The sequence below is a fragment of the Polypterus senegalus genome, chromosome 2 (assembly GCF_016835505.1).
Source record: "Polypterus senegalus isolate Bchr_013 chromosome 2, ASM1683550v1, whole genome shotgun sequence".
Taxonomy (NCBI): domain Eukaryota; kingdom Metazoa; phylum Chordata; class Cladistia; order Polypteriformes; family Polypteridae; genus Polypterus; species Polypterus senegalus.
This window is the reverse complement of record NC_053155.1, coordinates 145,713,714-145,729,035: the sequence shown is the minus strand read 5'-3', so window position 1 is coordinate 145,729,035 and position 15,322 is coordinate 145,713,714. Positions and strand designations below refer to the sequence as shown.

At 38.1% G+C, this 15,322-nt stretch overlaps 1 protein-coding gene across 1 annotated transcript in view; it reads left to right on the top strand.

Moving 5' to 3' along the window:
- The first annotated feature begins 1,870 nt into the window (after positions 1–1,870).
- cdc16 (cell division cycle 16 homolog (S. cerevisiae)) overlaps positions 1,871–15,322 on the top strand; it is a 92,057-nt gene continuing 78,605 nt past the window's right edge. Inside the window, exons 1-2 of the mRNA XM_039744784.1 lie at positions 1,871–2,119; positions 2,961–3,015. Of these exons, the coding sequence (XP_039600718.1) occupies positions 2,072–2,119; positions 2,961–3,015 (103 nt within the window). The 5' untranslated portion in view covers positions 1,871–2,071. The remainder of the gene's footprint in view (positions 2,120–2,960; positions 3,016–15,322) is intronic.

Sequence of the window (15,322 nt, the reverse complement as noted above, 5' to 3'; positions counted from 1 at the left end):
GAGCTAAAACAGTGGGATGGAAAAATACTAAACTTGAAACTTAAACATGTTATGATATGACGGTAGGCTGATTAGTTTTTGAGCCAAATTGTGCAAGAAAAAGAGCACCCTAGAGCACTAGTGTCCAATACGTCGATCGCGATCAACCTGTAGATCGGAAAGGTAGTGCAGGTAGATCGCGTTGCATTCAAAAAAAGTTATTTTTTTTAAACGTTAGTCTATATATCCTCTCTACGGCATTTGCCACTTGATTGACATACAGGGCGGCCAGTCTGAGATCTCTTTTCTACTAACACACAGGTCCTCCCGCACGTACGATCAAAAGTGCGAGCTACTGTGATCTAGTTAGCCTTCCAATTTATATCGACTAAAGAGGGGATTTAAAAAAAAATGTTTGGGGAGGGTATGGGTTGGATGTGGAATTGGAAGAGGATTTTTTTTCTCACACTGTCACAATCGAAGTGTGTTTTGTCTGATCTGTCAGTCTATCATTGCTATTCCAAAGAAGGAAAATGTGGAAAGGCACTTTCGAACTGTTCATTAAAACTACGAAACTGACTTCCTTCCTAAAAGCGATCTGAGAAAGAAAAAGGAGAAGGAAGTAAAATCGCAGTTAATCGGAAAGCCATCATTTTTCACTCGGCTGTAATCAAAAGCAAAGGCAAACACACCGAAGCATCATTGAGTGAGTCACTCGATCATTAAGCATAAGAAGTCTTTCCATGATGGAGAGATGATAAAAGAGGCCTTCGCTGAGACAGATGGATAGGGAGAAATTCCTGCTGAGATGTCAAGACCCCTATCCGGAGGAGTTTCTCCATGTCATTAATCATGCAGAATACATGCAACTTAATAACGACCAATGGCCGGTAGACCATTTTTTTCCGATCTGACCAACATGTTGAATGAGCTTAATTTACAGCTGCAAGAAAAAGAGAACTACATGGCCAATATGATTAGCTCAGTTAATGCTTTCAAACGAAAAATGCAACATCTGTCCTCAAAGCTGCAGTGCCTTGATTTGGGGAATATCCAAAACCTCGCGTCAGAGCTGGAGACGCAATGGAAGGCGTGTGCACAACTTGACAGCATTCGCTACACAGAGCAGATTGAAAATTGCCTATCAGACTTTGACAAATGGTTTCAAGACTCAGCTTTACTTTAGCCAATCGCTACATTTAAGTGCTATCCATTTAGGGAAGATGTTGAGGGTGATTCACCAGCATCAAAAGTTGCAACACTGTTTCACCTAAAACTTTAACACTACAGGATGACATTCAGCTGAAGTCTGGGGCTATTGGACAGTTTTGGAACTTACTCACAGAGGAAAAGTACCCAAACATGAGGAAATGTGCTACATCCTTGACTGCATTATTCGGCTCTACTTATTTATGCGAGTCAGCCTTTTCCCACATGAAGATTATTAAATCCAAATACTGTAGTGACCATAAATGTATTGCATTGTTATTGTACCATAAAGGTTATTCAGTTATGCAAGGTACGGCAACATATATTTTATACGCATATACAGTATTTAACCTACGGCTAGTAATAAAGAAGTCAGTAAATAAAATACATAAAAATAGATGCTCAAATTCGGATACTGAGTTAACTTTATGTGTCTCAGTAATTATCAGCTAAAATAAATATTATATTTAATCAAAATTATATATATGAAAGTTATGTATATTACATGTAAAGTATTACTCTACACTTTTGCTGAACCTTTTCTACAATATTTCTTCGGAAAGCGTGTATTGCTGTAACTGGTTTATGAAATAAGATTTGAATTGTCGCACACGGTGCAACCTGTTAATACGTCCGACCAGAAAGTTTCTTCCACATCGGCTCTAAATATTGCAGGCTTTATTTGTGGGCGAGTAGAAATTAATGTAACACGTATGATTTTCAAGAATCTGCTGCAGCTCAGTGTAAAAATTACTGATACGAAAAGCAAATACGCCGACAAAAGCCACGAACTTATAAAAAGCAGAATGAACAAGTGTATATGTCAATTTGTCACTAAATAGAATGGGTGGTTGTCCAGGTTTAAAGCTGTAAGAAGATCATCATGAACCTAGACAGCCTGCGGAAGCGCGTCCGGCAGTATATTGACCAGGTGAGAGGCTGTTTGAAATGTGTGAGGAAAAGTGGCATGCTTTATGGTAGTAATAAGAATACAAATAATATGCAAAAAATTAGGCAGCATTAAACAAGGAGACAAAACGAAAGTTTTGCATTGGTAATCTTTTTTTGTTTGTCTTTGCTTTGATTGCCCATTTGCAGTGTATTGTGCATACCCCTCTGAACTAGAGCATGCTTCTATGTTTCCGTTAGCAGAACTTTTTTTATACACTGCAGAGTATCTAAAGTCCAACTCGCATGTTTGTGTCCCTTCGAATGGCAATATAAAGTTATTGAGAATTCTGTAAAGTCAATCAGTGATTTTTTTTTTTGAGAGAGAACTGGCAGGGATTTTTAAAGATATTTTTAGGCTGGTTTACATCCTACTAATAAAGAAAATAAATAAAATTATATGAATTATATTATACTTCTTTTATAATGTTTAGTGTATATATGTTAAAACAACTGTTACAAATTATATTTCAATGTTTAAAGCAATTCAAGTTGTTGTTTTGACAAAGACGGAACAAAATATTACACTTTGGGTAAATTATTAACTGTCATTTGTACAAGTTAATATTGTGCTTATGTTTCTTCTAATAGGAGATCGTGAAATTGCAAGTAGTAAAAAGAAACAATATCCAATTGTCGTATTGCCAGCTTTTCATTGTGTTTTTTGAAACCTCAAATAAGTCTTTTAAATTTAAGGATAACTGCAGTTATCTTTTTCTTTCTTATTTTGCTTTACTCTTTGGTAGTAAAAATGAAACATTTTAAAGATTTCAAACATGGTACGTTTTTAAAAACTATTAAAGATACTTTTATTTTCATTTCAGCAACAGTATCAGAGTGCTTTGTTTTGGGCTGATAAAGTTGCATCATTATCTCATGGTATGTTATTTTATTATATTTTGCAATGATTTGTACCCACGTTTATGTTAGCATTAATTAGACTATGGGTATCTATTTATGTGTTCTCTTCCATTATAATATGTTAATTTTTATTATAAATTTTATTTATGTCTCATGTTTGCCTTCTTTTCAAATTATGTTGTGAATGTTACTCTAAAGGTTTTGTTGTATCTTTTAAAATTTGGATATTTTTCTTGATCTTTTTACATTATAATGTATTCTTATATATTAACTTGGAAATAAATAGTTTTATTTGATAAAGCATAACAATACTGCAGTGGCTTAGGACACAGAGTACTGTTAGAAGGCACATACTGGCCACATGTTCTGGGCCTGCACCAAATTAACATCATTCTGGACCAAAATTTTTAATTACCTTTGAGACAGCCTTGGACTCACAATCCCTCCTAACCCATTAACAGCTGTGTTTGGGGTTTCTCCCAGATGGGTTTAAAGTGGAGAAGGACAAACAAATTGTGATTGCATTCACTACACTTTTGGCACACAGACTTATTTTGTTAAACTGGAAGAACCAAACTCTCCTCTTTTAAGTCAGTGGGAAACCGATGTTTTATACTATTTGAAATTGGAAAAAATCAACTACTCAGTTAGAGGATCTGTGCAGATTTTTTTCAAAACATGGCAGGATCTAATCAGTAATATTTTAAAATAAGCTCTTAAAGCACAGAGGAAACAACTATTTCCGTATTTCTTTATCTTCTGCATTCATCTCTATTGGCTTATCAAACTTATTAATTTAGGTATGTTTGCAAGCTTTAAATTTTACGCCGTTTGCCTTGCTCTCTCTCAGGGGTAGGGGTCGATTTGTTCTTAATTCAATTTAAATTTTTGTAAAAATTGATTGATTTGTATGGAATGAATGCAATAAAATTAATAATAAAAAAGGGCTAGTAGTAGTAAATATGTGCAATGACAGGAGCCATAAAGCTGTCTTGTCTGCTGAAGAAATGTTACAAGGTGCTGGAACTTGAAGTTTAAGAACTATAGGCAGTGGTACAGTAAATGAAGTGTTTGCTGAACTTTCCCATGTTCAAAGAGCTTCACAGAAATTCAAAATGAACAGCATGGAATAAGCAATCTTGGGGGATAAAAGCCATTCTTTATAGGACAAAATAGGGCCTTGAAATACCGGCTCTGGACTACTGCAGACTGCAAGAAAGTGTTCTGGACTAGTGAATCAAAATTTGTTTGTACACCGTCGAGTTGGTGAAAGGATGGCACCCTCAGTGTATGATACCAGCTGTCAAACATGGAGGAAAAAGTGTTGATGGTCTGGGGTTCTTTTGCAGGAGGTGGAGTTGATGGCTTGCATAGAGTGACTGGCATTCTGAATTAAAAGGGTTGCCAGAGTTTGGCTGTTACATTGGCAAAAGGTGGCTGCTTTGATAAATCAAAAATATGAATACAATTTTGTACACTTAAAGATTCCTTGACTTTTTTTTGCCATTGTTTAATTCTTCTGTGCCTTGATTTCATGAAGCAATAATACATTAAACTGAAAAAAACAGGTGTGTGGACATGTGTGCCTGGGTATATGTATGTATGTATGCATATATATATATATATATATATATATATATATATATATATATATATATATATATATATATTAGCTATAGCTAATGATCTTCAGTCAAGATTGTAGGCGATGATAAAGTTAATGTGAAGAAAAAAATCAAATGATGCATAAAGATTGGTCAACCACTTTTTTTTTTTTTTTTGCGCATAAAACCCAAGTAGCCTTGTTAGTGTAGAAGACTGGATTTTGCCATTGTTGCTTTGTACAGTAAAATGCCAATTAATGTGGACTGATGCTACTGGATAACTTAAAACACAGATATAATAGATGGCTGTGGCCATTTCAGATTAAAAATAAAGATATCAAAGATTTTGCCAATTTACAGTGTATGGTGCAGTATCATTTAATCTTCTTTTCATACCTTATTACTGTTGAATTGATGCTAAACCTTTGCTTTGATGTCAATACTAACTTTCTGACCTCAGTACCGGTGCAGTGATACCCAACCATCTAACTCCAGCCTTCCTGGTGCGCCGCAAAATTGCGTGCCGCACTGTGTACTGCTTTGCTCTCTATACCTGTGAATTCTTAATCACGTTAAAGCAATAACTACAAACCCCACCCTCCCTGAGCTTACTCCAACCTCCATCATGATAGCCTTGAAGTCTTGATCATGCAATAAGCAATAACTACAAAACTGTTTGTCTTACTCGAGCCTTACAGGTGTGCAACACAATTTTGTACCTTCCTGGTGTTCCGTGCCAACACACCACACTATGCATAGTTTCCCTCTTGATAGCTGTGAAGTCCAGACCACGTCAAAGTAATATGTGCTCTGTACAGTATTCACAGCAAATCTTTTATGAATTATTTATGAAGTGTATTACACTTATAGGTTCACCTCAGAAAATTCAGAGCCTCAGGTCATGAATAATCATGATCCTACTGTATCAGCAATTTCTGCAATGAAAAAGGTGAAAAGAATAGTTTCCCTAGATATTAGTACAGAAAGAAATATATAATTTTTTCTCCTTTGCTTAACTGGCAACTAGAAGTACTAATATTTACTGTCTTCCCAAATGAACTAGTTATTATGGACGAGTTTTTAAAGGTAATGACAAACAAATACAGAGCATTGTGACATCTCATTTGAAAATGTATTAATTGCCTAGAAGCAATCGTAAAAGAACCACATTTTGAAGGATCAGCTTTGTTTTAAATACTTTTATGTAGAAAGGCAGCTCATGCAGAATGGAGTCTTTGAAATGCATTAAGTTTGGCCAGGCAGAAGTGATTGTTTTTAAAAGAGGCCATCTATTAAAGTTTATTTTATATTGTATCTTCCACAGAGAGCTTCTGTAAAAGATTCTTTACAATACACATGGAAAAAAATATCCTTAAGTTTCAGTGCAAACTATACAGAGAAAAACCTAATTTTTTAAGCACCTTCAGCAGGATACTCCATCATTGTTCATCATTTTCATCGCAAGAATAAGTTGGGCTGATAGATTGTAATGCACAACTTCAGGGGTCAACACTGTTTTGATAAGAGTATGTAAGTGAAATGTATTGATTCTGTTGTCAGGCTGTTTACCTTCAAGCTGCATTTCCTTACACATCTATCCTGTTTTCTCAAGGCAGGTTGCACTGACCAAAACTAAAGTTTGTAAGTTAGTAGGTCTAAAACAGTGCGTACAGTGATTGGAAATTCTGAGTCCTAGAACAGAAGCTACATCATTTCTAATGGAATAAGTGGCTTGGTAGGAGATTCATTTGAAGTGTAGCTATAATATAAAACTCCACATCTGTGTAGTTTTGGAAACATCTGCATGCATACTTGGCTGGCTTGCTTGAAAGGAAAATTGGTACACCTAAAGACTCTGATTTTTCACAAGTTGGGAACGTTTTAGTGATGATACTTCAGATTCAGTTACACAAATCTGGCAAAATCATTTATGTGTCTTTAAATCTCTAGGTAGCACAGCAGTGTGTCTCTTTGACATTTAAATGGTCTTGATTCAAACTGCATCATTCTTATAATTTTGTACTGTAATCTGAGCCACATATATGTCAGTGTACATAAAAAAATCATTTTTTATTGGATTTCTATTTAAGTTGCCCACTGCAAGTTCATACTTTTTATTGTATTAGCTCGATCTTAAACCAGTCTCCAACATTAAGCATTTTTCATAGTACGTTAGTTGTGATTTATTTTTACCTTTATAATGGAAATTAAAAATAACGCTTTAGTTTTTTTGGTTCAAGAAATTAATGGGATTTAATCTTAATGCTTCTGCTTATTAATTAAAGCATTACTTTAGATATTACTCTTTGCACAGTTTGTGCAACAGAGTATCTACTCTGTATATATAAAATCCTAAGCCTAAAAGTGCAATGATTTTGTGCAACAATTTTACGTGATGTTTTATGTCACTTTTTTGTAACGCTTTAAATTGGGCTTATTTTAAAACTTACATATACATGTTTGGTATCATTATTTTTGGGATTTATCGAACTTTAATGTGATGTTGTTAGATTTGCATATTCTTATTCCATTTTTAAATTATAAACTAAAAAATATCAAGAACTTGTGTCCTGCGAGACGAGACTTTGTGCCAAAAGATTTAACTACACCCAGGGCCGGAAATAAAAGGCAAAGAGTAGGACAGCTGCTGTGTAGGCTTTTAAATGTTCAAAGCACCGTACGAGATACAGATCACACGGTGCGGCAGCAAGCCAGCAACTGATCGAACAAAGAGGAGGTAAAAAAAACCAAAAAACATATTTGTTTCACATTGTATCACTGTTTAAGAGGGGGTTTCGGAGGAGTGACTACGTCCCCTTGGGGTGAGTTCCACTTCACAACACAAGCATCAGAGACGTGAAGTGGCTGGCGTGTAGCGCAGGCTGGGGGGGTTGGCGAGCGAAGCAAGCAGGTGGGAACCCCTAGTTTCTATATACAGTAATCCCTCGCTATATCGCGCTTCAACTTTCGCTGTTTCACTCTATCGCGGATTTTAAATGTAAGCACATCTAAATATATATCACAGATTTTTCGCTGGTTCGCGGATTTCTGCAGACAGTGGGTCTTTTAATTTATGCTACACGCTTCCTCAGTTTGTTTGCCCTGTTGATTTCATACAAGGGACGCTATTGGCGGATGGCTTAGAAGCTACCCAATCAGAGCATGTATACATATTAACTAAAACTCCTCAATGCTATAAGATATGCATCCCGCGCGGAGCTTGATTGTTTGCTCGTCTCTGCCTCTCTCTCACCCTCTATGACATTCTCTGCGCCTGATGGAGGGGCTGTTTGCACAGAGGCTGTTTGCTTAAAAGATACTGACGCTCCTCTAAAAAAATGCTGCTTTATTGCGGTGCTCGGCATATTTAAAAGCACAAAAGCACACGTATTGATTTTTTGATTGTTGCTTTAATCTCGCTCTCTCTCTGACGTTCTCTGCGCCTGACGGAGAAGATGTGAGCAGAGGGACTGTTTGCACAGAGGCTGTTTGCTTAGAAGATACTAACGCTCCTCTAAAAAATGCTGCGGCAAACTTAAAAGCACAAGTATTGATTTTTTGATTGTTTGCTTTTCTTTGCGAGCGCTCTCTCTCTCTCTCCCTCTGAAATTCTCTGCAGAATTTCAGAAGAAGATCTATTTGCATTCTTTTAATTGTGAGAAAGAACTGTCATCTCTGTCTTGTCATGGAGGACAGTTTAAACTTTTGACTAAAGGGTGTTATTTCATGTCTAGAGGGCTCTAATAATGTTAACAGTGTGGGAGAGTTTATAAGGGCTTAAAATATATAAAAATAACTACACAAACATATGGTTTCTACTTCGCGGATTTTCGTCTATCGCGGGGGGTTCTGGAACGCAACCCCCGCAATCGAGGAGGGATTACTGTACAGTGCATCCAGAAAGTATTCACAGCGCATCACTTTTTCCACATTTTGTTATGTTACAGCCTTATTCCAAAATGAATTAAATTAATTTTTTTCCTCAGAATTCTACACACAACACCCCATAATGGCAACGTGAAAAAAGTTTACTTGAGGTTTTTGCAAATTTATTAAAAATAAAAAAAACTGAGAAATCAAATGTATATAAGTATTCACAGCCTTTGCTCAATACTTTGTCGATGCACCTTTGGCAGCAGTTACAGCCTCAAGTCTTTTTGAATATGATGCCACAAGCTTGCCACACCTATCCTTGGCCAGTTTTGCCCATTCCTCTTTGCAGCACCTCTCAAGCTCCATCAGGTTAGATGGGAAGCGTCGGTGCACAGCCATTTTAAGATCTCTCCAGAAATGTTCAATTGGATTCAAGTCTGGGCTCTGGCTGGGCCACTCAAGGACATTCACAGAGTTGTCCTGAAGCCACTCCTTTGATAACTTGGCTGTGTGCTTAGGGTCGCTGTCCTGCTGAAAGATGAACCGTCGCCCCAGTCTGAAGTCCAGAGCGCTCTGGAGCAGGTTTTCATCCAGAATGTCTCTGTACATTGCTGCAGTCATCTTTCCCTTTATCCTGACTAGTTTCCCAGTTCCTGCCGCTGAAAAACATCTACACAGTATGATGTTGCCACCACCATGCTTCACTGTAGGGATGGTATTGGCCTGGTGATGAGCGGTGCCTGGTTTTCTCCAAACGTGATGCCTGGCATTCACACCAAAGACTTCAATATTTGTCTCATCAGACCAGAGAATTTGGTTTTTCATGGTCTGAGAGTCCTTCAGGTGCCTTTTGGCAAACTCCAGGCGGGCTGCCATGTGCCTTTTACTAAGGAGTGGCTTCCGTATGGCCACTCTGCCATACAGGCCCGAGTGGTGGATTGCTGCAGAGATGGGTGTCCTTCTGGAAGGTTCTCCTCTCTCCACAGAGGACCTCTGGAGCTGTGACAGAGTGACCATCGGGTTCTTGGTCACCTCCCTGACTAAGGCCCTTCTCCCCCGATTGCTCAGTTTAGATGGCCGGCCAGCTCTAGGAAGAGTCCTGGTGGTTTAGAACTTCTTCCACTTACGGATGATGGAGGCCACTGTGCTCATTGGGACCTTCAAAGCAGCAGAAATTTTTCTGTAACCTGTAGAATTCTGAGGAAAAAGATGAATTTAATCCATTTTGGAATAAGGCTGTAACATAACAAAATGTAGAAAAAGTGATGTGCTGTGAATACTTTCCGGATGCACTGTATATTGCTTGGTTTTCAGCAGTTTTTGGTTAACTCTTCACAACAGTTTTGGAAATGAATTTGTAACATTACTAGCATTTTTGATGTAAATGTGTCAGTAATGTACATAGATACTATAGGGAAAAACTTACAATGAAAGTAACTTATTTTGTGCAATAAATGTATGATAGTATTTTTGTATTTCAGCTTATCATTTAATTTCTATTTCCTTTTCATTCACTTGCCTTAATAGATTGCTTATAATGCTAATAGATTTTAATGATGCTGTGGTAATTAAAATTGCAACTTAATATCTTCAGGCACATGTGTGTTTACCACTTGGTTACTATCTCTATGAAGTTTATTTGTTTTTGCTATGGTCATGAGGGTTTCCTGAAACTTCCTAAAGATTTGGCAGATTAGCTTAATTGATACTTGTAAATAGATCTGACTTAACAGTGTGTGTCTGAGTATGCACTGTAATGAACTGGCATCTTCTCAAAAGTTGCTTTCTGCCTTGTGTCTAATGATGCTTGGATAGAGACAGTACTTGTTTTCTATAACTTTGGAACTGGATAGGGCTAGTAGAAAGAAGAGAAAATGTATGAATGTTTCAGACTGTGTATTTTTAACCATTATAGAACAAATGTGGCAAATAAGTGTTTTCTTTCATCTTGTATTAATTGACCAAGGTTTTTGAGGGCAAGAATTGTCTTTTGAATAAAAAATAATCAAAAACAGAAGGCACAGTAGTTCCATTGGCAAGTATGAGTATATCTTTCAGTCAGAGGTTCTCAACCTTTTCTTTTTACTTTTTCAGTCACTTTAGTTATTACTAGCAAGTGAATGCATTTGCAAACACGTTTTAGAGCTGTGAAATATTGTGATGACATAAATATTTTCTTACTCTGTTAAGAACAATCAGTCACTTCATTTTAGATCAGGAAGCTGTATCCCATTTTTTTATGCTTTAAAACGATAATATTAATCTCTTTGACCACTTTAAGCTATAAGTGCTGTTTCTTTGAAGTTTTAAGTGCTGAAAATAAATTTTTCATAGTATAGCAATGCAAATGCTATCTAATGTGTGCTGTGACAGTCATCAATACTTCTCTGCCTCTTGCAGCCTGAACTTAGCCAGTGATGTTGAAATAGTGTTGTTTTCCTGATCTGACCACCGTGTGAGTCAAGGAGAGAATTCTGTAGCTTTATTAAAATTCTTAAAATGAACAGATTTCTGTGCACTTTGTTTTGAAGACCCCTGAAACAGAATACTAAATTCCTATTCTGGTATCTAATTTTGATGCCCAGAGGGCATCAAAAAGTTCATTTTTATTTATTTTTTTCATTTTGTTTTGTGGCAATTCATGGTACTCTTTTATATTAAATGCTCTTTATGGTCAGAGCGCTTAAACAAATTACTATTGTAATAAAGTAACAGAAAAATATAAGCCTTTAAAGCATTGCAGTATAAACAAACATAGCTTAAAGTTAATGAAGAGGCATTAAATAACAGAAACTGATCTCAACATTTACACATAAACCAAATTATACCTCTTTAAAATCTCTTTAGTATCAAAACTGAGAAATAGCCAATTGACAACAAATGAGGAAAAAAAAAGAAAGCACTCTAGTTAAATATACCATTAGAGTCACAGTTCTGCTGACCTTGCCTAACTGGCTGCTCTTCTACCTCCTGGGCATTGTACAATTTAATAAATAGATCCCTAAAATCTACAAATGTGTAAACTGATGTAAAATAAATGGATATGGGTTTATATACATATGAACACCCCTATGCTTGAACATGGTGTTCGTTTTGGACAATCCGTGACGAGCACAGAAGTCCAATAACAAAACACCGCTTGGGTTCAGATTGGGGGGGGCATTCCTCCTAATCACACCCTTCCAGGTCTCACTGTCATTGCCCACGTGAGCATTAAAGTCTCCTAGGAGTACGAGGGAGTCCCCAGAAGGTATGCCCTCTAGCACCCCCTCCAGGGACTCCAAAAAGGGTGGGTACTCCAAACTGCCATTTGGCGCATACGCACAAACAACAGTTAGGACCTGTCCCCCCACTCGAAGGCGGAGGGAGGCTACCCTCTCGTCCACTGGGGTAAACCCCAATGAACAGGCTTCAAGTTGGGGGGCAATGAGTATGCCCACACCTGCTCGGCACCTCTCACCGGGGTCAACTCCAGAGTGGTAGAGAGTTCAGCCCCTCTCAAGGAGATTGGTTCCAGAGTCCAAGCTGTGTGTCGAGGTGAGCCCGACTATATCTAGCCGGAACCTCTCAACCTCGCACACTAGCTCAGGCTCCTTCCCCTTCAGAGCCAGCTTCTGTAGCCGAGGATTGGACCGCCAAGGTCCCTGCCTTCGGCCACCACCCAACTCACACTGCACCCGACCTCCTTGGCCCCTCCTACAGGTGGTGAGCCCATGGGAAGGGGGACCCACGTTCACTCTTCGGGCTGTGCCTGGCTGAGCCCCATGGGTGCAGGCCCGGCCACCAGGTGCTCACCATCGAGCCCCACCTCCAGGCCAGGCTCCAGAGTGGGCCCCAGTGACCCGCGTTAGGGCAAGGGAAAACGTCGTCCAAGGTTTTTGTTCTTCTAAGGAGGAGGAGGAGGGCTGCCCTTTGTCACCGATTCTGTTCATAACTTTTATGGACAGAATTTCTAGACGTAGCCAGGGTGTTGAGGGGGTCCAGTTTGGTGGACTCAGGATTGGGTCACTGCTTTTTGCAAATGATGTTGTCCTGTTTGCTTCATCAGGCCGTGATCTTCAGCTCTCTCTGAACGATTTGCAGCTGATTGTGAAGCGGCTGGGATGGGAATCAGCACCTCCAAATCCGAGACCAGGGTCCTCAGCTGGAAAAGGGTGGAGTGCCCTCTCAGGGCTGGGGGCAAGATCCTTCCCCAAGTGGAGGAGTTCAAGTATCTCGGAGTCTTGTTCAAGAGTGAGGGAAGAATGGAGCGTGAGATTGACCGGCGGATCAGTGCGGCTTCCGCAGTGATGCGGGCTCTACATCGATCTGTCGTGGTGAAAAAGGAGCTGAGCCGTAAGGCAAAACTCTCAATTTACCAGTCGATCTGTGTTCCTACCCTCACCTGTGGTCATGAGCTATGGGTAGTGACCGAAAGAATGAGATTGCGAATACAAGCGGCTGAAATGAGTTTCCTTCGCAGGGTCTCTGGGCTTTCCCTTAAAGATAGGTTGAGAAGCTCAGTCATCAGGGTGGGGCTCATAAGAGCCGCTGCTCCTCCGCATCGAGAGGAGTCAGATGAGGTTGTTTGGGCATCTGATCTGGATGCCTCCTGGACGCCTCCCTGGTGAGGTGTTCTGGGCACATCCAACTGGGAGGAGGCCCCAGGGAAGACCCAGGACAGCCTGGAGGGACTATGTCTCCCGGCTGGCCTGGGAACGCCTCGGGATTCCCCTTATAGAGCTAGAAGTAGTAGCCGGGAAGAGGGCAGTTTGGGCATCTCTGCTCAAGCTGCTGCCCCCGCGACCCGACCTTGGATAAGCGGAAGAGGATGTATGGATGGGTTTATATACAGTGCAGTTCAAAGGTTCACAACTATTCTGATACCTCATTCTAAGGGTAGAAACTGTTACAATGTCACCAGGTGGCACAAGAGAATACCAAATGCTTATATTGTTAGGAAAGTAATTAAAAGATGTAGTTTTACTGTTGACAGCCTAATTCAAATGTATTAGTTTAAAAAGTGATTCTTCTGCCTGAATTTAAATGCTGAGAGTGATAAAGCATCTCTTACATTAAAAGCCAGGTTTGTAACCCCTTAGTTAAAGTAGTTTTATATATTCTTGCAACTTTTATAACAAATCTATCTAGAGTGTGACATTCTCCAGGATGAATGCATCGATGTGTTCTGTAAAAAAGTGTCTCAAATCATTTAAGTCTTCATATGTCAGAAGAGGGGAATTTTGAAATTTGCCATCAGTTAATAAACTTATGGAAACTTCTGAACAGAAATAATACAGATTCATTTCTCATTCCAGGTTTTGATATTTGAGCATCATTTTAAATTAATAAAAAGCCACAGCTAGAACAATTTCAAAAGCTTGTAACATAAAACGAATCTGGTGACTACTTTGTATCTTGCATATGAAAGAAACAGTTTTCTTTTTTTAATAGCTGGAGAATGCTGGTTTTGCATAATGTGTGTAAATATACATTTGTTTGATGTCACATAAGATAACTCCTTAGTTGCAGGCTCTTCCAAGGTAAAATGTTACAGTAACTTACTGCTTTCTGTAGTATTCTGTATTATCTGTAGTACAATTTAAATTTCCCATATTTAGACATTTACTTATTGTCTATTCTGTATTTTGAACTAATCAGTAATCAATTAAAGCCAAAACAGGAAAAATATAATAAGGCCTCTCTGAAGGAAAGGGATCCTTAAGTATCCTCTGATTACAGGTGAAAATGAATATTATGTTTTTAAACATTACTTTACATGCTACTTCTAAGAGGTAAACGTGAGCCCTGAGGGACACCACTGTAGTTGCAGAATCTAATACCAGAACAACCTATTGAATCCAACATAATTTTCAAATCCAGGTAATGAAATAGTGTGGTCATTTATACTGAGAGCTCCCATTAACTCTAACAAACATAATACCTGCGATATTTTCCTCAATTAGAAGGTATCAAGATGCTGTTAACACCCAGGTTAATGCAGCTTTTTTGGTATAACCTGAACAGCCGCCAAACTTAGTTTTCAGCATGCTTTATTGTAAAAGGTGGAAATGAAATGACTATTGTTTTTTCCTTCAGTTTAGAAAAGATGGCCATATTTGAAACTGATGTATAATCATTTAGCATATTTGGATTTAGAATTCAGTTTTTCAACAATAATAAATAGCTGAGAATTGTCCCTTTTTAGTGCATCAAGAGCTGTGCTTGTACATAGAAATTCTTTTGATTAATTAGACCTTCCAGTACTGTAATTGGACTTCTTGGGACTTGGTTTATGGAACAAGAAGATTTCAGAAATCAAAGTTTTAATTTCCTGTTCCTGAGGTGGCCTTGGAAAGATAATGTCTATAACTAAGCTTCAGAGGCAACCTTAGCTCTTTAAATTATAAAGATGGATTTTATTTGTCAATTCAAATCTCTGATTTATTGAATTAGTCCCTGTTCTAAAGAATAACTGACAGTTGTTTCTGTTCCCATCTATTAATCTGAAGTGCTGTTTACACCAGACCATATAAAAATCTGTTTTTAACACTGTCAGTCATTACGTTGCTCATCATGAACTCTTCAGTTTTTAGTTTTTCAAGTATGTATTAAGTGTTTTAAGTGTGCATTTGAGATAATTAAACCAAGGCAAATTTCAGTGTGCTCCAAATATCTTTGTTTTGAGAAGTGGTCCTGTATATAAATCCTCTTTTAGGGATATTGTGACATGTCATCTGATCTATATTTTTATTTTTAACATTTAATAATTTGTTAAATTTGAGGTTCCATCTCTTAGTTAATTATTGACAGGGGCAAGAACAGAATCAAAAGCCATGGTGTACATAAATAAATTAATTTTAAATATC